Here is a 24,795-nt window from a genome sequence, read left to right as displayed (position 1 = left end):
TGAGCTCGGAAGGAGGAGGGTGATCACCTGACTGAGCCATCCCTCGTCAGCCAGCTTCGAGGCGTGCTCCCTCCTTCCTCCCTGGGACTAACCTCCTCTTCCCAAATCCCACAGGAGTTCTGCCTCGGTCCCCATCCCCCCAGTTACGGTTCCTCTTTGGCGCGGTCAGGCGGAAAGAGCACGGGCCTGGGAGTCGGAAGACGTGGTGTTCCAATCCCGGGCCTGCCGCGTGTCTGCTGTGTGACCTTGGGCCGGTCACTTCACTTCTCCGTGCTTCAGTTAACCCATCTGAAAAGCGAGGATCAAGACTGCGAGCCCCATGCGGGACAGGGACTGTGTTCAACTTGATTACCTCGTATCTACCCCGGTGCTTTGAACAGCGCTTGCCACAGAGTAAGCGCTTAGCGAGTACCACAGTTATCATTATCATTATTATTATTGTCATCAACAGGCCCTCCCTCCCTCCCCACCCCACAGCTCCCCCTTCCCACTCCCTCCATTGGACGGTTCTCCCGGGGCCACGTTCCACTCACCGGGAATTAGAACGATGGAATTATCCTCACCAGAGGATAGGGACCGGTTCCTCCGCAGAAGCCCTGTACGTTTCAAAGGACGCTTTCTCACACCAGGACGAAACCCAGCCTCCCTCTTTGACAGGCGGAGGGAACGACCGTGAAACTGGAAGTTGACTTGACGGTGATCGGTCTCTTCGAGGCTTCGGAGGTGGCGATGTTGATTCCTTTTCTCCGGGAGGAACTCTTCCCAGGCCTTCACGGCTGACTTGCGAGCGTCAGGCAGCCGAGCCGTCTTGGCGCCGCCGGATTTCACCGTGACCCCCACGTCCAGCCGCCTCTCCCGGGGCTGAGGACGGACGAACAGGGGAGGCGGCAGGGTTTCAGAGCTTTTTTTAGGGGTGGGGGCCGGGCAGGCTGAGGAAGCCAAAGGCGGAGGAGACAGGAAGGCTGTTGGTCATCTGTGAGGGACCGACGCCGCGAATCTCGTTCGCTGGGTTTAGGAAAGAAGAGAGGTAGTTTGCATTTATCAAATAAGGTGTTTAAAAATAGTACCTTTGTTGATTTCGCTAACCCAACGGCGGATCTGGGGGAGGATGTGGCCTGGGGTGGGGGTGGGGGGGGTTCAGCTGGAGAGTCAGGCTGGGTTCTCCTCGAAGAAGTTAGAAGCAGGGGGAGAGATGCCTCTTCCCACAAAGCGGGGAGGGAAATGCGGCTCATCCGGCTCCCCGGCTTCTGAAGGGAATGGTCTTTTTTTTTTTGCGGGGGGGGTGTTAAGTGTTTACACGTGCCAGGCCCCGTACTAAGCGCCGGGATAGATACAGGCTAATCGGGTTGGGCACAAATCCTGTCCCAACTGGGGACCGCGGTCTTAATCGCCATTTTACAAATAACAGGTAACAGGCACAGAGAAGTGAGGTGACTTGCTCAAGGTTCACACAGCAGACAAGTGGCAGAGCCAGGATCAGAACCCGGGTCCTTTTGACTCCCAGGCCTGTGCTCTAAACGTTAAGCCACGCTGATTCTCTGGGGCCGGCGAGGGAGGGGGTGTGAGAACAGAACCCCCCGCTGCTTCCTCAGGCAGCAACCGGACGGCCCGCCTGGCTCCGCTGAAGGATTGTTCCATGATGAACATCAGCCAGCTGCCAGTCAATCAGTAAATGGTATTTATCGCGTGCTTACCGTATGCAGAGCACTCTAATGATAATAATCATAATTATGGTTTTTATTAAGCGCTTACTAGGTCCCGAGCACCGTTCTAAGCGCCGGATTAGATACAAGGTACTCGGTTCGTCTCACGGGGGGGGGGGGCTCACAGTTTTAACCCCCGTTTTCCAGATGAGGTAACTGAGGCACAGAGAAGTTAAGCGGCTTGCCCAAGGCCACACAGCAGACAAGTGGCAGGGGGGAATTAGAACCCATGTCCTCTGACTCTCAAGCCCGTGCTCTTTCCACTAAGCCACGCTGCTAAGCACTTGGGCCACTACGGTACAGTGGAGTCGATAGGTTGCCTGCCCTCAAGGGATTTAGAGTCTAGAGGAGGAATTTAGAGTCTAAAGGACTGTAAGGTTTAATCTCCTGTGTTCCCGTGGGTCACACAGGCCTCTGAACTGTGAGCCCGTTGTGGGCAGGGAATGTGGCTGTTTATTGTTACGTTGTACTCTCCCTAGTGCTTAGTACAGTGCCCTGCACATGGTAAGCACTCAGTAAATATGATCGACCGACTGACTGGCCGGGGGGCGGGGGACATCCGCTCCCTCGGAACTGGGCCGAGGCCTGGGGATTATCTCAGGCTGGTAACCAGCTCCCACCCGGGGGCCTCCTTGGCTCTTCTCCCGCTCCCACTCCAGGCCACGTCGGGACGCCAAAATCCGGCCTGGGGGACGGTCCAGCCGTTCACCCGGGGCACCCCCCCCCGTCCCCGCACCCCGTCGGGCGGTGCCCCCTCAGGAGCGGTGAGGAGAAGAGGGGGAGGACGGAGGCAGGGCGGCGCCGAAGCCGTCAGGAGCAGGATCCCGGCCAGTGGCAGCCTTGCCCTCTACAGATGGTCCCGGGGCTAGCTTGCTGGCAGGCTGGGTAGAGCGTGGGCCTGGGAGTCAGAGGGACTTGAGTTCTAATCCGGGCCCCGCCACCTGTCTGCTGTGTGACCTTGGGCAAATCACTTAGCTTCTCAGGGCCTCAGTTCCCTCGTCTGTAAAATGGGGATTAAGCCTGAGAGCCCCAGGTGGGACAGGGTCCGTGTCCAACCCGATGACCTGTATCTACCCTGGTGCTTAGAACAGTGGTTGGCACATAGTAAGCCCTTAAAAAATACCATCAGTTATTATTATTAGGGACATGAACCCCTTGGGCGGCAGCTATCAATCCAGTGGCTTCCTGGGCCACGTGGCGAGTGACCCTGGAGGCCCAGGTTCATTAAATTCATTCATTCAATCGTATTTATTAAGCATCTACTGTGTGTAGAGCACTGTACCGAGCGCTTGGGAAAGTACGATACCACAATAAACAGTGACATTCCCTGACCACGACGAGCAAGTGGACCAAGGGAGCGAGTCAGGGCGACACAGAAGGGAGTGGGAGAAGAGGAAAGGGGGACTTAGGGAAGGCCTCTTGGAGGAGTTGTGCCTTCAATAAGGCTTTGAAACAGGGGAGAATGATTTCCCGTTGGATCTGAGGAGGGCGAGCGTTCCGGACCAGAGGCGGGACGTGGGTGAGGGGTTGGCGGTCCGGGCGGCCAGGTGCTGGTTAGCTCAGGGCCTTGGAAAGTCTCTTCATTCTTCCTGGCTTCCTCTAATTTAGGAAGTTGTTGAAGACATCATCTTGGATCCAGAGATCGATCTCACCTTTAGTTCTTATTTGATAAATGGATCTGTGCGCTCGTCCGCGTCCTTGGTGCTCTGCCTCGCCTGATTGCTGGAGGGAATCGGGCAGGCAAGAGTCTTGGTTCACCTGCAAGAGGAAGCGGCGTGGCCTGATGGATAGAACCCAGGTCTGGGAGGCAGAAGGACCTGGGTTCTAATCCTGGCTCCGCCACTCGTCTGCTGTGGGACCTTGGGCAAGTCACTCTGGGCCTCAGTTCCCTCATCTGTGAAATGGGGATTAAGACTATGAGCCCCACGTGGGACAGGGACCGTGTCCAACCTGATTAGTTTGTATCCACCCCAGTGCTTAAGAATAGTGCTCGGTACAGAGTAAGCACTTAACAAATACCCCCCCCCCAAAAACGTTTTACGATTCCTCTGGGCTTCCGTCACCTGACAATCTCTCTGCGCGGAGGAACAGAGTTATAGAAGCTGCAAGGAGCTGAGGAGAGCGAATCCATCTCAACTCTGGGACGAGGGGAAATCCCATGTATAGTACCAGGGGGTCGGCTCATTTTCTCCCTCGGTGCTTGCGCAGTGCCGATTAACGCCCCTTCGCTCCGCCTAAATTGACCGGATGGCTAGAGACGAGCGTCACTCACCTCCTGCTGGCGGAATCGGTAGCCTCCGAGCTCCGCACTTTACCAAATTTGATTCCGGGCCGCCAAATATCCTCCTCGAGCCGCTCCCTCCGGGTGCTGCTCTGCAACGATAATCGCTTCGGCTTCTGGGCGGCATCGTCCATTAATCCTGCCGGCGCCGCTTAATTTGTGCTATTGTTTTGGGGCAAGAGATCTATTTCCTTTATTCGACACCCTTAATTCAGACTTATTGTTTCCGCTTTATCTTCTCTTCTGGGTAAAAAAGATGCTAATTGGAAGATGGTTACAATCCCCGGTACCCACAGTTAGGGCTGGTGGGACTGGGAAAATGACTTACTGGGGACTTACCTCCTTGGTAGCCCGGTCTGGCTTTCGGGAGCCCCAGCGGTTCAGCTCTTTGCCAGCCCCCAGCTGTGGAAGCGGCTTCATTGGAGAAGCAGCACGGTGTTCCGGATAGAGCACTGGCCTGGGAGTCGGAGGGCCATGGGTTCTAGTCCCGGCTCTGCCACCTGTCTGCTTTGTGACCTCGGGCAAGTCACTTCATTTCCCTGGGCCTCAGTGACCTCATTTGGAAAATGAGGATTGAGACCGCGAGCCCCACGTGGGGCAGGGACTGCGCCCGACCCGATTTGCTCGTGTCCACACCAGCGCTTGGAATGGTGCCTGGCACAGAGTAAGCGCTTATCAAATACCATTATCATTACCGTTATTATTCCCACTCGGGGGCAAGGATGAGCAGCGGTGAGTTCTATCCCTCTTCCCCGGCCCCGGCTGGGATGGCTTCGATGTCACCCAAAGGCTTGTTCCCTCCACTGGCGTCACCCTACCATAACCTCGCCCTCCTGCCTCCTCTTCCTCTTTTTTTATGGTGTTTGTTATGGTATTTGTCAAGTGCTTACTAGGTTCCAGGCACTGTACTAAGCACTGGGGTAGATAGAAGCAGCTTGGCTCAGGGGAAAGAGTCCGGGCTTGGGAGTCAGAGGTCACGGGTTCTAATCCTCACTCCGCCGCTTGTCAGCTGTGTGACATTGGGCAAGTCACTTCACTTCTCTGGGCCTCAGTTCCCTCCTCCGTAAAATGGGGACGAAGACCGTGAGCCCTACGTGGGACAACCTGATTACCCTGTATCTCCCCCAGCGCTTAGAACAGTGCTTGGCACATAGTAAGCGCTTAACAAATGCCAACATTATTATTATTACAAGCGAATCAGGTTGATCACAAGTCCATGGCCCCCACGGTATTCCCAGCATTAATCCCCATTTTACAGATGAGGGAACTAAGCCCCAGAGGAGTGAAGCGATTTGCCCAAGCTCACAGAGCCGACAAGCGCTGGAACTGGGATTAGAACCCACCTCCTTCTTGACTCCCAGTCCCGGGTTCTACCCGCTGAAGCCACGAGGTTTGTCCAGCAGTAAAACCTCCCTTGGACGGACATTTGTCTTAGTGTAATCCAGAGATTAACTAGAAAAAGACTCATTTAGAGCCTGTAATTAAAATCCCCACTCTGTGTCTGCGACCGAATTGAAAATGCCAGTTCGATGGTCTTCATCTTTCATCACTCCCCATAACACTCCGGCAACTGGAGCGCGAGGCGGTGCCGATCGGCATGGGACCACCGTCGGCCGGGTAGAGGGGATTTCAGAGGGGCTGCCATCGATCGACCAGTGGTATTTATCGAGCGCAGCGTGGCCTGGCGGATAGAGCGTGGGCCTGGGATGCAGAAGGACCTGCCTTCTCATCCTGACTCCGCCACTTGTCTGCTCTGTGACCTCGGGCAAGTCACTTCACTTCTCTGGGCCTCAGTTACCTCATCTATAAAATGGGAATTAAAATTGTGAGTCCCATGTGGGACAGGGACTGTGTCCAACCTGATTAGCTTGTATCTACCAGTGCTTAGAACAGTGCTTGCCACAGAGTAAGCGCTTAACGAGTACCATGATAACAATGATAATAATAATAACTATGGAGCGCTTGAGAGAGTACAATACAATAGAGTTGATAGTCATGATCCCGACCCATAAGGAGGCTCTGGGATGGAGACATTTTAGCCCTTGGCTTGGATCTCCACCTCAGCATGGGGGTGCTTGGCTTGAATATGGGTCCCACTAGATTCCGCTGCCATTACCGTTCGTTCATTCATTCATTCATTCATTCATTCATTCAATCTTATATACTGAGCACCTACTGGGTGCAAAGCACTGTAATAGCGCTTGGGAGATTACGATGTGACAATAAAGAGACACATTCCCTTCCCACAACGAGCTTACACTCTAGATGAGCTGACAGTCTCAAGGCTTTTAAGCTAATAATGGCAGAAAGGGTATTTATTGAGCGCCTTCTGAGTACACTGTCTTGAACAAAGCGCTTGGGGGTACTTTTTCAGAGCTCTCTCCCGATGGCCTCCTACGATCAGGTGGGCTGCTTTGCCCCTCCTTTGCATCCTTGGATCTGAGGGGCTTGGAGAAAGTGGGAGGACGCTCGATCAATCTAGCATTTAGAACAGTGCTTGGCACATAGTAAGCACTTAACAAGTACCGTAATTATAATTATTATCAAATTTATGGAGTTCTCACTCTGCGCCGTGCACTCTATCAAGTGCTCGGGCGACTAAAGTATGACAGAGATGGTAAACACGTTGCCCGCCCACAGCGAGTTTTTGGTCGTGTCTTCGAGTCGGTTGGTCTCCGACCGCCATCCGTGGCGTCCATCTGGGCGATTGTCTGAGCCCTGGGTGATTGGGAGTTTGGATGGGGACGTGGTCTAAGGAAGAAAAATCGACCGGGGCCTGGGCGGGTTCGTTTCCGTAGTCCCCTGGCTAGATCCTCCGCTGTGCTGGGCCTCAGCGTCTCCATCTGTACAATGGGGAGAAGGGAGAGAGATCAGGGCTACTCCTGCCACTTCCCACTCAATCCATCCTGTTCCCGATTAGGGTCTTCCTATTCTAGGTGAGGGCATTCTACCTGGTCTCGGTTTCACATCCCAGAATCACAAGATTGAAGCGGCGTGGCCTAGTGGAAAGAGCACGAGCCCGAGAGTCAGAAGGACCTGGGTTCTAACACGGCTCCTCCACTTGCCTGCTGTGCGACCTCGGGCAAGTCGCTTCACTCCTCTGGGCCTCAGTTACCTCAGCTGTAAAACGGGGATTGAGACCGTGAGCCCCCCTTGGGACAGGGACAGCGGCCAAAGCGATTTGCTTGTATCCACCCCAGCGCTTAGTACGTGCCTGGCACATAGTAAATGCTTCACAGATACCTCTATATCCCTCATGGGACAGCTTAGGATCGGGGTGTCTCTGGCCCCCCGAGGCTCTCGTAATTAGTAATAGTATTAGCAATGATAATAATAGCGATAGTGGGATTTGTTGAGCGTCCACTGGTTGCCGTGTTCTCTATTGTTTGGGAAAAGACAACAGAAGCAAGACACAGGCTCCTTGCCCACAAGGAGCTTACGCTCCGTTGGAGAAGACAGACATAAAAACCTTCACCAACTGAGTCATCAAATCAAATCAAAAAATCAAAATCAAAATTCCAACTGAGTAATCAAAACTTACCATTCAATGCTTACCTCTACATACGTTCTGAGAATGGGTATCAGTAAGGTGCGGGCAAAGCTTTTTTTTTTTTTACAGAATCAAGCACTTACCACATGCCAGGCACCGTTCTAACCGTTGCAGTAAATACAGAGTAATAATAATAATGGTGTTTGTTTCGCGCTTGCTGTGCGAAGCCCTGTTCTAAGCGCTGGGGTAGATTCAAGCTAATCAGCTTAGACCCAGTCCCAGTTCCACATGGGGTCTGCAGTCTTAATCCCCATTTTACAGATGAGGTAACTGAGGCACAGAGAAGTGAAGTGACTTGCCCAAGGTCACACTGCAGAGAAGTGGCCGAGTCAGGGTTAGATGACTCCCAGGACCGAGCTCTGTCCGTCTAAGCCGCGCTGCTTCTCTCCAGAGTTTCTTGGAGGAGGTGGGACTTGAAGACAGCCTTGAGAGTGGGGAGAACGGTGGTCTGCCCAATTTGGGGAGGGAGGGAGGGAGCTCTAGGTTGAGGAAACAGCGTGAGTGAGGGGGTGAAGGTGGGAGAGTCAAGAGGAGGGTTTGCTTAGATGAGTTTAGGAGGAAGGAAGAGAGAGTCAGCTGGGGGGAAGCCAGTGAAGAGCCACTGGGTTAAGATGGGAAGAACTGGGGGATACCCTCAATGCCAATTGTGAGGAGGCTTTGCTCCAAACCTAGCGAAACGGGGAGGAGAATGTGTGCTGAGCAGGATTCTTGTGTACGCTTAGTCTCGGCCTCTCGATCTAATTTCACCCAACTGGTCCATTTCTAAAGCCGCTTGACTTGTTTACAGTGGATTAGGAGGGGGAAGCGCCCTCCTGTAAGGCTGCAGAAAACATTAAACCAGATTGAATTACAGTTTTCCAATTCATATCGCAGCAGGCAAAGCGTGGACCCTCCTAAACCCTCCTCGCCGCTGAGCTGGAAAATACGGCTTGGGCCGGGAGAGCCGGGGCTGGCCGTTTCCTCTTGGCCAAATTCGCAAACGGCGGCCTTCGTCCGGATGATTTCTGTAGCTGTCGAATGCCAAGGAATTCCTGGGGGGAAGCTCGCGAATGGCTTCTCACAGGGAAAAGTGGGTCAGCGAGGGGTTGTCGGAGCTGCCGTTACCGCCGGCAACGCCGACGGCCCAGGGAGTCCTGGGTGGGAGGTCCAGTCTCAGGCCTCTGTGATTTTGGACCTTACCTGATGGGACGTGGCGGGGGAGAGAGATTGTGCGTTTGTGGGTATTCATTCATTCATTCAATCGTATTTATTGAGCGCTTGCTGTGTGCAGAGCACTGTGCTAAGGGCTTGGAAAGTACAGTTTGGTACCAGATAGACACAATCCCTACCCGACAACTGGCTCACAGCCTAGAAGGGGGGATTGTGGGCTTGTGTTTGTGTGCGGAGGCACGACTTGGCTTCTCCCATCAGGCTCCCTGTTTCCCGGCAGGCCCCCGATCAATCGGTCGTATTTACTGAGCGCTTATTATATGCAGAGCGCTGCATTAAGCACTTTTACTAATCAGCCAGTTGTATTTATTGAACATTTACTCTGTGTAGATCACTGTACTAAAGCCCTTGGGAGAGTACAGTGTAACGGACACGGCCCCTGCCCCTGACTGAGATTACAGTCTAGAGGGGGAGATAGGCATTAATATAAACGAATAAATGACTGATATGGATATAAGTGCTGTGGGGGCTTGGAGGGGGGATGAATAAAGGGAGCAAGTCAGGGTGACGCAGAAGGGTGTGGGAGAACAGGAAAGGAGGGTTTAATCAGGGAAGGCCCCTAGGAGGAGATGTGCCTTCAATAAAGCTTCGAAGTTGGGGAGATTATCACCTGCTGGATGTGAAGGGAGAGGGCATTCCATTCATTCATTCAGTAGTATTTATTGAGCGCATGCTATGTGCAGAGCACTGTACTAAGCGCTTGGAATGTACAAATCGGCAACAGATAGAGAAAGTCCCTGCCCACTGACGGGCTTACGGTCTAATCGGCCGGAGGCGGGACATGGCCGAGAGGTCGGAGGCGAGAGAGACGAGATCGAGGTACAGTAGTAGGTGGGTGGGCATTAGAGAAGTGAAATACGTGGGCTGGATTGTAGTAGGAAGGCAGTGAGCTGAGGCAGTGTCCTTCCAGGTAGGACTGGGGGATTCTACCCAGTGCTGAGAGAGACAGAGAGGGGGAGAGAAAGAGAGAGAGATTTCACGTATTCTGCATTTGACAGTGTAGTGGTGGTGAGATCTTAGTTACGTGAGTGTGTGTGGCCAGAGAGTCCCACGTGGAAACGTCACTTCCTACCATTCCACGTGCATAGATCTGCCCTCTCGCAGGGCCTGGTCACTGCGGTGTTTTAGTCCACCCCTTGGCCTCCCGATCATCTCCTCAAGAAGAACAGACCTTCTCCCGGGTGAGACGTCCCAGCTCGTCCGGCCTCCAGCGCGACAGCTAATTCTGTTGTATCGTAGTCTCCCAAGTGCTTAGTACAGTGCTCTGCACATAGTGAGCGCTCAGGAAATGACGTCGATTGACCGACTGCTGCTCTTGCCTCTCAACGGCCCAGGCTAAACCACCTCGTTTGAGACCAGGCTTCCCCGGGCCTTTAAACGGCTTTTCCTGCCCTCGTCCGCTCGCTTGGATCCGGGCTGAGCTTAGCTGGGAGAAGCAGCTGAACTTAGCAGCCTGAGTCTGGGAGAAGCAGCATGGCCTAGTGGAAAGAGCACAGGCCTGGGAGCCAGAGGACATGGGTTCTGATCCCGCCTCCGCTACTTACCTGCTGTGTGACATCGGGCAAGTCACTTAACTCCTCTGTGCCTCGGTTCCTTCGTCTGTAAATTGGGGATTAAGACTGTGAGCCCCATGTGGGACAGGTACCGGGTCCAACCCGATTTGCTTCTATCCGCCGCACGCTTAGAACGGTGTCTGACACATAGCGCTTGACAAATACCATCATTATTATTAGTGGGGTACACGGGGGGTGAGTTCTGGGCCTCGCTTTGACTGGGAAGGCAATGCTTTCGATGCCCAGAGTCACTTTCTTTCGTCCTCCCCCGACCCCGATCTCACTCTGTCGGCATTTAGAGCGATCCCACTTGTCAACCGTTCTGAATCTCTCTGGGTACCCAGAGAAAAGTCTAAAGGACATATGCCTTTTACGAAGACAGTGGGCAAAAGTTCCCGTTTGGGATCGATATCTGGCTTTGATTCTGCTTCCCTGAGGTAGAGTGTGAATGTTCCCTTCGTCACACTCATAGGAAGCTGAGGTCGTTATTAATGCTCAGTAAGACAGCAACCTGGAGGGAGACGTAAGCTTGACCTTTTTGGTCTGTTTCATAATAGGAGATTCCTCAAGTCAGGAAAAAAAACCCATCAGTTTCTTCTGATAGTTAATAGACAAAGGAATGAAAGTGGTGGCCTTTTGGGAAACCTATTTGCAGAGAGAAATGTTGCCAGAACAGTTTGTGGAAACCATAGCCATTGTCCAGGGGGCTTTCAGATTATCATTTTATTCCTTTAAGCAGAAATAATCATGGTACTGGTTAAGCACTTCCTATGTGGCAAGCACCGTTCTAAGCACTGGGGTAGATAGACGTTAACCAGGTTGGGCACAGTCCCGCTCCCACATGGGGTTCACCCTCTTAATCCCCATTTTACAGATGAGGTAACCGAGGCCCCAGAGGAATGAAGTGATTTGCCCAAGGTCACACAGCAGACACCTGGCATGGCCCAGGGGAAAGAGTTGTGGTCTCAGGGTGGAACAGGAGGGGTACACTTTGGAATGACCAGCTACCTCATTTTATAATGATGATAATAATAATCGTGGTATTTGTTAAGCGCTTACTATGTGCCAGGCACTGTTCTAAGCGCTGGGGTGGATGACGAATAATCGGGTTGGACACAGTCCCTGCCCATGTGGGGCTCACGGTCTCAATCCCCATCTTACAGATGAGGGGACTGAGGTACAGAGAAGTGAAGTCCCTCGCCCAGGGTCACATAGACAGGTGGCGGAGCCGGGATTAGAACCCAGGTCCTTCTGACTCCCAGGTCCGGGCTCTAGCCCCTAGACCCCATTGCTTCTTATCCCTGGAAAATGGGATCCCTGGAAAATCTGGCTGAAAAATGTAACTGTTCCCCTCGATGAACCATTTATCAATATTCCATATTTGTTCTGCGTATGATCTATGAGAAGGAATGCGGCCTCGCGTTGGGAGTTGGAAGGACCTGGGTTCTAATTCCGGCTCCACCGTTTGTCTGCTGTCCCTGTCCCAGACCCGATTTGCTTAACCCCAGAGCTTACTACAGTGTCTGGCACAAAGTAAGTGCTTAACAAATACCACAGTCATTCTTCGTCTTATTAGGCTGGAGAAGGAAGACTGTATTTCCTTTCTTTCCCAGTGGTGTAGGTGACTGACCCAAGACGGAATTCACTTCTCCTTGGCTTGATTAATCCGGTGCGGAGGTTCTAATCCATAGACCTAGCTTTTTGTACTTGCGGCTTGATTGGAGATTTGTTTCAAAAGGGGTATCTGCTCTGGGCTATCGGATCTCACTGGAGAGGAAGAAACGTGCACGTCTGCTCTGAGCGGAATAAAAGAGAATGAGGGAGATAGCAGACAGATGCATCATTGGAACGGCGAGTTTGTTTTTCATTCGAGCAAGAAAAATGATGGCAAGAGCCCATTTTGGGCTCATCAATTCTCCACCGGTCAGCACGTCTTTGTGATCTATAACAATTAGAGGGCCCGGCACCATTTGTCTCCTTCGCGTGGATGGGGGGGGGGGGGGGGGGGGAATCTGTGACTTCTATTATGGCTGGAAAGCCAAAGCCCCCCTCCCCCTTCCCGCCATCCCAAGGACGTAAATCCAACCCAGAGGGCAAAATCATCCTTCTGTTCCAGGAGCCACAAAGTAACGTGGCCTGGTAGAAGGAGCAAGGGCCAGGGACTCAGAGGACCCGGGTTCTAGTCCCGGCTCCGGCACTTATCCGCTGGGTGACCTTGGACAAGTCACTTCACTTCTCTGGCCCTCAATCACCTCATCCGGAAAGAGGGGGGATTAAGACAACGAGCCCCGGGTGGGACGTGGACCGTCTCCAATCTGATTATTTTGTATCGATGCCACCGCTTAGTACAGTGCCTGGCGCATAGCGAGTGCTTAAGAAATACCATTAAAAACAAAGAAACAAAACCCACTCACCTAGTCCTTCTCAAGCGAAGCTCTGCTTCGAACAGGCCCGGTTTCCTGACAAGAAGATGACCAGCGATGTCCGGTATATCTTCATAAATACGACTCTTCCCCCCGCCATTCAGAGCCTTATTGAGGGCCCATCTCCTCCAGGAGGCCTTCCCTGACTAAGCCCTCTTTTCCTTTTCTCCCGCTCCCGTCTCCGTTGCCTCGACTGTCCCCCTTTATTCACCCCCCTCCCAGCCCCACGGCTCTAATGTCCACATCTGTAATTTATATTAATGTCTGTTTCCCCTTCTAGACCGCAAACCCGTTGTGGGCAGGGAACGTGTTTATTATATTGCTATGCTGTACCCTCCCAAGTGCTTAGTACAGTGCTCTGCACACAGTAAACGTTCAATAAATGTGATTGACTGACTAGCCAGGATCCTAGGTGATGGGAGGGCTGCCTAGGGAGTGGTTGCGAAGAAGCAGTGCGGCCTAGTAGGTAGAGAGCACGGGGCCGGGAGTCAGAAGGACCTGGGTTCCGATCCCGGCTTGGCTACTCACCTCCCGCGTGAGCCTGGGCAAGTCACTTCACTTCTCTGCGCCTCAGGTACCTCATCTGTAAAATGGGGATGAATTGTGAGCCTCGGTGGGGACAGGGACTCTGTCCAGTCCGCTTTGCTTGAATCCATCCCAGCGCCTAGTACAGTGCCTGGCACACGGTAAGTGCTTAACAAATACCGCACTTATCATTAGGTGGTTTCCCTCTGCTTTCAGAGAATCGACTAGCTTCCCCTTAGCGCCCTCCTAATTTAATTATCGCTAGTCCCCCGAGTGGTTCGCAGGAGGATTAAATGGAGGTTAATCAGTGAGATCCGCAGAGCCGTGTGGGCGTCTGGTGGTGGGCGACGAGGTAGGCGAGGGACCGGCCTTTGGACGCTCCCACTGTGGTTTGGAGTCCCTGGCAATCTTCTGGCTCTCCCCCCTGCCCCCTAAGAACCTTCTGGGAGTTTTACTGAGCCTCGTTCGGCTCTGACATCCTGTGGCAGCCCCGTAGCATCTGTTAATAATAAAACGATAATAATTATGGTATTTGTTAAATGTTTACTCTCTGCCAGGCACTCTACTAAATGCTGGGGTACGTATGAGGTAATCGGGCCAGCTCCACGATCCCCCACTCCTATAAGGAGCTCGAAGTCTAAGTAGGAGGGAATAGGATTTAATCCCCATTTTACAAATGGGGATATTGAGGTCAAGTGACTTGTCCAAGGTCACCCAGCAGACAGGTAGCAGAGCGTTCCCTGACTACGCCCTCTTTTCCTTTTCTTCAGCTCCCTTCCGCCCCTTTTATTCATCCCCTTTCCCAGCCCTACGGCACTTATGTCCGTACCTGTAATTTATTCATATTAATGTCCGCCTTTCCCTCTCGACTATAAGCTCGCTATGGGCAGGGAATGTGTCCATTTATTGTTACACTGTACTCTCCCAAATGCTCAGTACAGTGCTCTGCACACAGTAAGTACTCAATAAATACGATTGATTGACTGACCGATTAGAATCCCGGCCCTTTCATTCCCAGGTCCGTGTTCTTTTCACCGGGCCTCACTGTTTCCAGAAGAAGCAGGCTGCGGCCATTTCCTTAGACAAGACGAATATCCCTCACGGCGGCCTGCAGCTCCGGGGCTGCAGAGCGGATGTAAAGTACGACTGTCAGCTGGACGACCCTGGGCAAGTCACTTCACTTCTCTGGGCCTCGGTTACCTCATCTGTAAAGTGGTGATTGAGATCGTGAGCCCCATGTGAGACAGGGACTGTGTCCAAACTGATTTGCTCGTATCCACCTCAGTGCTCAGTACAGTGCCGGGCACATAGTAAGCGCTTAACAAATACCATAATTCTCCTTCTTCTTCTTCTTCTTCGAGCCCTCCCTCTCCTTCCCTAGCTCCACGAGGCTAGAGGTGGTGAGCAGGGTGTCTGATAGTGAGGGCCAGATTGCAGTGGTTCCCCAAGTTACCCCCGTGGAGAAGGTACATCTTGCAAAAGCTGACTTGTTTTTTTAAAATATGGCATTTGTTGAGCCCTTCTTATGTTCAAAAACCGTTCTAAGCACTGGAATAAGTGAATTAGGTTGGACACAGTCTTGTCGCCCATGAAACTCACAATCTAAGTGGGAAGGATAACGGGAGAACCGAGGCACTGAGAAGTTGAGTGATTTGCCCAAAGTCACACAGCAACCATTTGGCAGAATCGGGATTAGAACCCTTTGGTTCTCTGACTGATAATAATAACCGTGGTATCTATTGATCGTTTACTATGCGCCAGGTATTGTACTAAGGGCTGGGGCGGATACAAGTAAATCGGGTTGGACACGTCCCTGTCCCACGTGGGGCTCCCGCTCTTAATCCCCATTTTACAAACGAAGTAACTGAGGCCCAGAGAAGTGAAGCGACTTGCCCAAGGTCACAGAGCAGGCAAGTGGCAGAGTCAGGATTAGAGCCCACGTCCTTCTGACTTCCAGACCTGTGGTCTTTCCACCAGGCCACGGTTAATAACGACTGTGGTATTCGTTAAGTGTTTCTTATGTGCCAGACACTGTACTAAGCACTGGGGTAGAGGCAAGTTAATCAGACTGAACACAACCCTTGCCAAGATCTCTCAGTCTAAGGAGGAGGGAGAACAGGTATTGAATCCCCATATTACAGGGGAGGAAAATGAGACCCAAGAACTGAGTGACTTGCCCAAGGTCACCCAACAGGCCCAGATCCTCCGATTCCCAGCGCGAGTTCTTTCCACCGGGACAAGCTGTTTCCCTCCATTCAGAGAAACTGACTGCCGGGTCATAGGTGCCAGGCGTTGGGGGTGCCAGTTCTCAAGGACAGATCTTGCACCATCTTGATGTTTCAGCTCACGAACAGCCTGTGGAGGCGGGTGAGGGAAACGGGCCCCATTTTGGGCCAGAAGGGGCAAATGCTGATGGACAAATGGGCCCCACTCATCCCGGAACATGGAAAGTGAGTCCCATTCTCACGGCTTTTTGTCCACCGTCTCTGTGGCCTCCACGCCAACTGGGGGCCTGGTGGCCAACGGTGGGGATGCCAGCCGCTTCTTCTCCGGGCAAACGGGGCATCCGTTTTAGTAATCCCACCGTTTCTCCGAGCATCACTTTTCCCCCGCATCCCGCCGGATTTGCTGGGTTAGTGAGGAGGACGAGCAAATCGGGGAGAAAGTAGGACAACTGGGTAGAGTGGACGTAAACCGCACCAGCGACTCGTCGAACGTTTTGGGGTTCAAGGTCCTAAAGCTCTCAATCACAGAGCGGTCAGTCGGTCGGATGTATTGAGTGCTTACTGTGGGCAGGACGCTGTGCTAGGCTCTCGGGAGAGTACGATAGAACAATATAACGGACACATTCCCTGCCCACAACGCGCTTACAGTCTAGAGGAGATCAGGAGAAGCGGATGCAGAGAAGCAACGTGGCCCAGTGGATAGAGCACAGGCCTGGAGCAGAAGGTCATGGGTCCTAATCCCGGCTCCGCCACTTGTCTGCCCTGTGACCTCGGGCAGGTCACTTAACTTCTCCCTGCCTCAGTTACCTCATCTGGAAAATGGGGATGGAGACCGGGAGCCCGACGTGGGACAGGGACCGGGTCCAACCCCGTCTGCTCGTATCCACCCCAGCGCTCAGTACAGTTCCCGGCACGTAGTAGGTGCTTAGCAAATACCATAATTATTTTTATTACCCTCTCCTTCATTTCGGATCTGGAACTCTCTAGCGCTCTGACCGTTCTTCCCTAGATATGGGTGTATGTTCTCCCCCGCACTTGGAAATCCCTTCATCTAACATTTATTTCCCCCCTTTTCCCGATTCTCTTTCAGACAGCGCTTCTGCGGATGAAAAGGTGGTGGATCCCGCGTCCCGTCCGTGCCTGCGCGTGACTTTTCCGTGTGATTTTCGTTCCCTCATTTGAGTTGTGACTCCCGCATGCGTGTCCCAGCTTTCCACCCCGTTGTCGTCTCTTGAGCCGGCCCCAAGTTTGTTGCATCCGTGAAGCGGCTCCTCCTCGTGACCGCGCCCCGGCCCGCTGGTCTCCGGATCGGAGGGGGAGCGGGACCGGGGGAGAGGAGCGGCTTCCTCGAGTTCTCCCGGCATTAAATGGCACGGCGGCTTTGGCTTGGAGCTGGCTCTGATTGTGTTTGCCGTACGAGGTGTTTCGGTGTCTCGTGCCGTAGGTCCGTGTCTTGCCTAGAAACGCCTGCCGCCGGTGACGCTCAAACTGTTTTTTGTCTCGTTCTTCATTTAAGGCTCGAATAGTAAGTGGGAACGGTTTGGACGCTTCCAAATTCTATGCACTCCAGGCGTTTGGTGGGTAAGTGTGACGCCCTTTCTTCATACCGACTCTCATGATCGGTGGATGGTATTGATCGGTGGCTTAACTCATGCAGGGCACCTTACTATGGAAAGAATTCGCTCATGAGAAGCAGCGTGGCTCAGTGGGAAGAGCACGGGCTTCGGAGTCGGAGGTCATGGGTTCGAATCCTGGCTCTGCCACTTGTCAGCTGGGTGACTGTGGGCAAGTCACTTCACTTCTCGGTGCCTCGGTTACCTCACCTGTAAAATGGGGAGTAAGACGGTGAGCCCCACGTGGGACAACCCGATTCCCCTGTGTCTACCCCAGCGCTTAGAACAGTGCTTGGCACATAGTAAGCGCTTAACAAATACCAACATTATCATTAGAGAAGCAGCGTGGCTCAGTGGAAAGAGCACGGACTTTGGAGTCAGAGATCATGGGTTCAAATCCCGGCTCGGCCGTTTGTCAACTGTGTGACTTTGGGCAAATCACTTAACTTCTCGGTGCCTCAGTGACCTCATCTGTAAAATGGGGATTAAGACTGTGAGCCCCACGTGGGACGACCCGATTCCCCTGTGTCTACCCCAGCGCTTAGAACGGTGCTCGGCACATAGTAAGCGCTGAACAAATACCAACATTATTATTATTATTAATAAGTTGGTGCCTGCCGTCGGGGGCTTCCGATTTAATAGTCTGTAATTGGATGCTCACTCTTTTTCTCCTCCCCTCCTCCCGGGGACGGCCTCCAAGCTGAACAACTGGAGGTTTGGAAGTCATGGGGGAGGGGCGGGTAATGAGAGATGGATGCATAATAATTATCATTATTATCGTTATTATTATTATGGCATTTGTTAAGCACTTACTATATACCAGGCACTGGACTAAGCGCAGCTGGGGTTGGACCCAGTCCCTGTCCCGGGTGGGGCTCACGGTGTCAGTCCCCATTTTACAGATGAGATAACTGAGGCACAGAGAAGCGAACTGACCTACCCAAGCTCACGCAGCAGAGACGTGGCAGAGTCAGGATTAGAACCCAAGACCCTCTGGCTCCCAGGCCCGTGCTGCATCCCCTACGCCACGGTGCTTCTCTGAGAATGCCTGAGAAGCCTAGTGGATAGAACACGGTCCGGGGAGTCGGAAGGAGCTGGGTTCTAATTCCAGCCCCGCTATCTGTCTGCTGTGTGACGTTGGGCGAGCCACTTCACTTCTCTGGGCCTCAGTTTCCTCATCTGTAAAATGGGGATTAAGACTACGAGCCCCACGTGGGACAGGAACAGTGATAATCCCAATTGCCTTAAATCTACCCCGATGCTTAGTACAGTGTCTGGCCTGTAGTAAGCACGAAACAGATACTACAATTACTACCCATCGTTCCAATCTGCAGTGTTCGGCTTCTCCCCCATTTGGCAAGGCTTCCGTCTGCCTCTCGTGACACTACTATAATGGCAAACCGTGAAAAATAATCGCGGGACCACGGTGCTTCGAATTACGGCTCTTCCGGTTATGCCTCCCCGATTCTTTACGGGCTGAGGCACGCCAGGACAGACACATCACTGGCCTCCTCTTTCGATCTTTTTTGGTTTTTTTCTGGAGCCTTTGTGTTCCCGTTTACTTGGAAGAGATTTCCGCCGGCCACATGATCAGAATAACCTCAGGCACGGGAAATCGTTGCGGTTTCCTAAGTCCAGAAATGCAATCCTCCTCAGCACCTGGGTCCCTGTGGTCGATGGCACTTGCCCAGAGGGATCCGTTAGCCCCATCGGCTACATCGGCATCAGTATTTCTTACTATGGGAGCGTTATTACGGGAGCATGAAATAAAATGGTGGCTACCTACAAGATGACCATTATGCAAGATGGCAGACCGTCGAATTGGGTGACGGCAAATCCCCCTTTGATCCCTATCGTTGCTGATGACCTCTTCACTTAAAAAAAAACACCCAAAAAACCTAGAAAATAGTTGAAATGCTAATGAAGAAGTCTGGGATTTTTCCAGGCGCGTAACTGGTGCCCTGACAGTATTCATTAAGAGTTTGCTAGGTAACCAGCGCTGTGCCGAGACCCGGGGTAGAGATGAAATATTTATACTGGGCCCAGACCCTGTCCCACATGGGGCTCACAGGTTTGCTAAGATCACACGGCAAATCATTGGCAAATCATTTAACCTCTTTTTTTCTTTGTTTCCTCATCTACAAATCAATCACTCAACCGATCATGTTTATTCAGCACTTACTGTGTACAGAGCACTGTACTAAGCACTTGAGAGCTCAACATAACAGATTTTGCAGATTCATATCCTGCCCACAAGAAGCTTACAGTCTAGAGGGGGAGACAGATATTAATTTATGTACACGTACATAAATGGCACTGGACTGAGGGTGGGGTGAGTAGAGGGGACATATTCAAGTGCAAAGGTGATGCGGAAGGGAGAGGGAGTAGGGGAAATGAGAGCTTAGTAGGATGTAATCTCATTATGGGCAGAGAATATATCTGTTTATTATTGTATTTTACTCTCCCAAGCGCTTAGTACAGTGCTCTGCACACAGTAAGTGCTCAATAAATACCACTGAATGAATGAGAGGACATTTGGTTTGAATACTCTGCACTTAGTAGGCGCTCAATAAACCCCATTGCTTCTTTGAAAAAGGCTCTCTTGGGGGTTGGGTAACTAAAATGGGGATAAATGGGGAAACTGTTAAATGAGGATAAGATACCAGCTGTCCTTCCCTGTTAGACTGTGAGGTCCCTTGTGGGACAGGGACTCTGACTCATCCGATTTGGATCAGATGAAAGTAGAAGAATTAATCCCTGCCTTCAAGAAGTTTCAGTCTACCCCATCTCAAATGTGTCTTTCACTGAGTCTGTCTAGAAACACAGCATTCCCCTCCTTCAGATCAGTGGTTTGAATCTTTCCTTGACTATCTCTCTGCAGGGGGCCTTGTGGAAGAGAGGGTTTTTTTAAATTTTCTGTCTCAGCCCACACAAGAATGAAATCTCCCTGCCTGCAAGCAATTTCAAGCATGAAGGCAGCTATCTGTGCATGAGGACAAATAGATCATAAAACGTTCTCATTCGACTTTTAGTGAGGCAAAGAGAAGCAAACGCCAAACGGCTTGCAGGATAGGTTGTGTCCCTTAAGAATCCCTACTCTCGTGTCACACTCCGGAGGAGAAATTTCTTTTACTCTTTCGCGGGGCTCCTCTTGGCCTCTATTCTAAGCACCCCATGAGATTATAAACTCCCCGAGGACAGATACTGTGTTTACCAATCTGTTCTCCTGTACCTCTTTCAGGCATTTAGAATAGTGCCCTGCACACGGTAAGCGCTCAATAAATACCATTGATTGATTGGAAGATGGGGGAAGATATCAGGTTGGGTAGGCAGAGAAATTAGGGACTGTTCACCCTCTCTGATGGCAGAAACGGGCTCCCTTTCTCTTCCTCCCTTTTTCATCCTTTCTCTCCCTCTCCCTCCCTTTGTCTCTCCCTCTTTCTCTTCATCTCTCTCCCTCCCTCTGTCTCTCCCTCTCTTCCCCTCTCCCTCCCTTTCACTCATTCATTCAGTAGTATTTATTGAGAGCTTACTGCGTGCAGAACACTGTACTAAGCGCTTGGGCCTGCCCGCAACGAGTTTACACTATAGTCTCTCTCTCTCCCTCTCCATCCCTCAGTCTCTCCCTCTCTCTCTTCATGTCTCCCCCTCCCTCTGTCTCTCCTTTCTCCTCAACTCTCTCCCTCTCTCCGTCTCTCCCTCTTCCTCCCTCTCTCTTCATCTCTCTCCCTCCCTCTGCCTCTCCCTCCCTTTCACTCATTCTTTCAATAGTACTTATTGAGAGCTTGCTGTGTGCAGAGCACTGTACTAAGCGCTTGGGCGAGCACAATGCAACAATAAACAGACCCATTCCCTGCCCGCAACGAGTTTACACCACAGTCTCTCTCTCCCACTCCCTCCCTCCATCTCTCCCTTTGTCTCCCCGTCTCTCTCTCCCTTCCCCCCTCCCCATCTTCTTCCTGAGATGCAAGTTATAAAATTTCCCATCAGTCACTGTCGGAATGTCTTATCTCTCGCACGCCTTTCTCCGACTCGCTGACTTCTCTGAAGTGGCAGGATGAAGCTAAGAGGTGAAGGGCAGGAGTCCTTCAGAAACAGGGTGGTGGAGGAAAGAGGAAAGGCAAGATTCCGGGGGTGGGAGGGTTTGATTTGGGCTCAGCCTCTCCCTCTCTGCCCTCTTGGGATCTTCTGGATCATCCCTTGAGGATCTGCGATGAGAACCGGGCGGCTGGGAGACGTATATCAATCCATTTAGGGGTTTAATGAGTATCCACTGAGTTTTAGGCACTGAGCTAAGTGGATGGGGGGGCGAGGCGGGGTGGCGGCGATTGAGGCAGAGCCTCTGTGTTCAACGGAAATCCTCCAGCCCTTTCACGTTGGATTTAGCCACAAAAACTGCAGACAGGCCCGCGGAACTCCCCTCTTCGGTGCCCCAGGGTGGCAGAGAAAATGGAATCTGTAAACTCGTTTCGGGCAGGGAATGTGTCTGTTTTTTATTATATTGTACTCTCCCAGGCGCTTAGAACAGTGCTCGACTCACAGTAAATGTGACTGACTGAATGAATGACTTCTGCACCGCGTTCAATCAATCACAATATATGGCGACCTACTGAGTAGAGAAGCAGCACGGTTTAGTGGCTAGAGCCCTGGCCTGGGAGTCCGAAGGACCTAGGTTCTAATCCCAGCTCCGCTACATGTCTGCTGTGTGACCTTGGGCAAATGACTTCACTTCTCTGGGCCTCAGTTATCTCATCTGTAAAGTGGGAATGAGTGTGAGCCTCACGTGGAACAGGAACTGTGTCTAACCTGATTAACTTGTATCTTCCCTAGTGCTTAGTACAGTGCCTGGCACATAGATAGCGCTTAACAAGTACCGTAATTATTATAATTACTATTACAGAGCATTGTACTGAGCGCTTTGGAGAGTGCAACGGAGTTTGGCGGCATGATCCATGCCTTCGAGGAGCTTACAGTCTAGCGGGGATGACAGAGGGGAGGAAGGAGGGAATTTAATCGTATTTACTGAGCGCTTACTGTGTGCTAAGCGCTTGGGAGAGTAAAATACAACACCAAACAGACACATTCCCTGCCCACAACGAGCTCACGGGCTAGAGGGGGAGATAATAATAATGTTGGTATTTGTTAGGCGCTTACTATGTGCAGAGCACTGTTCTAAGCGCTGGGGGAGATACAGGGTCATCGGGTCGTCCCACGTGAGGCTCACAGTCAATCCCCATTTTACAGATGAGGTAACCGAGGCACAGAGAAGAGAAGGACTTGCCCAGAGTCACAGAGCTGACAAGGGGCGGAGGCGGGATCGGAACCCATGAACTCTGACTCCCAAGCCCAGGCTCTTTCCACTGAGCCGCGCTGCTCCCCATTAATAGACATTAATATACATAAATACATTACAGATATATACATATGCTCTGTGGGGATGGGAGGGAGCAAGTCAGGACAATGCAGAAGGGAGAGGAGAGGAGAGGCGGGCTTAGTCAGGGAAGGCTTCTTGGAGGAGATGGACCTTGGATAAGGCTTTGAAGTCGGGGAGAGCAATTGTCGGTCTGATATGAGGAGGGAGGGCGTTCCAGGCCAGAGGTAGGATGTGGATGAGAGAGCGCTTAGTTAGGAGAGGGTGTAAGTCGATCTGTAAAGAATCTACGGGTGGTGCCAGGAGAACAAATGGTTTCTTTCCCGTGATCCTAGTAGTTTTTCCCAGTAGTAATTATAAGCAGGATCCAGGGGAGGTAATGGTTGGGAATCAGTTGACTGAGCTGGCTTTGCCTGTAGAGCACTTTCCCAGGGGTTCGAAGGCAGGGAATATTTCCGTCACACCGTTTTATTGTATTGCTCTTCCTCCCTCCCAGCACCCGTATACGTATCTGTAATTTATTTATTTCTATTAATGTCTGTCGTCTCCCCCGGCCCTTGGGCAGGGAATGTCACTGTATTGTTGTACTGTACTCTCCCATGCGCTTAGTCCAGTGCTCTGCCCACAATGAGTGCTCAATAAATAGAGAGAGAAGCAGGTTTAGGGGAAAGACCCCGGGCTTGGGAGTCAGAGGTTGTGGGTTCTCATCCCGGCTCTGCCACTTGTCAACGGTGTGACTTTGGGCAAATCACTTCACTTCTCTATGCCTCAGCTGCCTCATCTGTAAAATGGGGATTAAGACCGTGAGTCCCACGTGGAGCGACTTGATAACCTTGATTCTACCCCAGCGCGTAGAATAGCGCTTGGCACGTAGCGCTTAACAAACACCGCCGTCATCATCGATAAATACGACTGAGTGAATATTCCTGCCCTCAAGGAGCATCCGATCTGCGGAGCGCAGATCACTGATCTGAGCACTGGGGAGAGACCAATAGAGTGGGTCGATTTGATTCCTGCTTTCAAGAAGCTTACGGTCTGTTGGGGCAGACACATCTGAATGAATTACAGTTAGGGGATAAATCCCAGCTAGGGGGAAGAGGACACGGAGATCGTGGGCCACGACCCCCACTCCCTGTCCCATCTCGGATGAGCGCGCTACCATTCGAGCCGATCCCCGGGCCTGAGCGGGAGACGGCCCCGTCACGCTAGGAGACGGGAGGAGGTTGGGAAGTTTCTGGAACTCCTGGCTAAGCAGGAGGCTACCTGGGGCCGCTTGGCCCGGGGCCGACGTGGGAGCGTGGAGTCTGGCCCCAACCCTTTCCCCCTCCGCCTCAAGCTCTGCTTTCGCCCAGGCGTCCTGAAAAATATCGCTTCCGAGTCCGACTGGGCTTTCGGGACAGAAGGGCCCGGAGGCTGTGGGTCTGCTGGCAGACGTCACTCCTCTTCCTCTGTGATCTCTCCCACTCCGTCCTCAGGGTCCGAGTGGCTGAGGAGCGGCTCCGCTTAAGGACACCTGGGATCGGGGGTTTTCTTTCCCCAAATGGTCTGCGGTCGCCTATTCGCATTTTGTCCTCAGTGGGCCCCTGGGAGAGGAGGAGAACCCGGAGATGATCGACCCCATTTTACGGATGAGGAAATGGAGGGTCAGCGCAGGGTTCGGTGACTTGTCCCGAGACAGTGGCAGAGTCACCATTAGAACCCGGGTCGCCTTTCTCCCAGCCCCAGGTTCTCGCCCCTAAGTCACGTGCTCTAGGCTGTAATCTCGTCCCGGAAAGCGTGGCTCAGTGGAAAGAGCACGGGCTTTGGAGTCAGAGGTCATGGGTTCGAATCCCGGCTCGGCCACTTGTCAGCTTGGTGACTTTGGGCAAGTCACTCAACTTCTCGGTGCCTCAGTGACCTCATCTGTAAAATGGGGATTAAGACCGTGAGCCCCACGTGGGACAACCCGATTCCCCTGTGTCCACCCCAGCGCTTAGAACAGTGCTCGGCACATAGTGAGCGCTTAACAAATACCGACGTTATTATTATTATTATCATGTACCTGCTAATGTATATATTTTTTATGGTATCTGTCTAAGCACTGGGATTGACACAAAGTAATCAGGTTGGACACAGTCCCCATCCCCAGTGGGGCTCACAGTCTTAATCCCCATTTTACAGCTGAGGTAACTGAGGCACAGAGGAAGTGAAGTGACTTGTCCAAGGTCACACAGCGGACCAGGAGTGGAGCCGGAATGAGAACCTAGGTCCTTCCAACGCCCAGGCCCGTGCTCTATCCTCGAGGCCTCTAGTGAGTGCTCAGTAAATACCACTGATCCATTGATCGACCCCAGGGTAAGAAG

General features: G+C 52.2%; 1 protein-coding gene across 3 annotated transcripts in view; it reads left to right on the top strand.

The window, feature by feature from the left end:
- UNC13C (unc-13 homolog C) overlaps positions 1 to 24,795 on the top strand; it is a 184,726-nt gene that overhangs the window by 15,407 nt on the left and 144,524 nt on the right. For all 3 annotated transcript variants that reach the window (XM_039912855.1, XM_029070801.2, XM_029070800.2), the window contains exons 4-5: positions 16,560 to 16,582; positions 16,986 to 17,050. In XM_039912855.1, the coding sequence (XP_039768789.1) occupies positions 16,560 to 16,582; positions 16,986 to 17,050 (88 nt within the window). The remainder of the gene's footprint in view (positions 1 to 16,559; positions 16,583 to 16,985; positions 17,051 to 24,795) is intronic.

The sequence above is a fragment of the Ornithorhynchus anatinus genome, chromosome 8 (assembly GCF_004115215.2).
Source record: "Ornithorhynchus anatinus isolate Pmale09 chromosome 8, mOrnAna1.pri.v4, whole genome shotgun sequence".
In the NCBI taxonomy this organism is placed as follows: Eukaryota; Metazoa; Chordata; class Mammalia; order Monotremata; family Ornithorhynchidae; genus Ornithorhynchus; species Ornithorhynchus anatinus.
The sequence above is the reverse complement of the archived record's forward strand: the minus strand, read 5'-3'. Positions and strand labels throughout refer to the sequence as shown.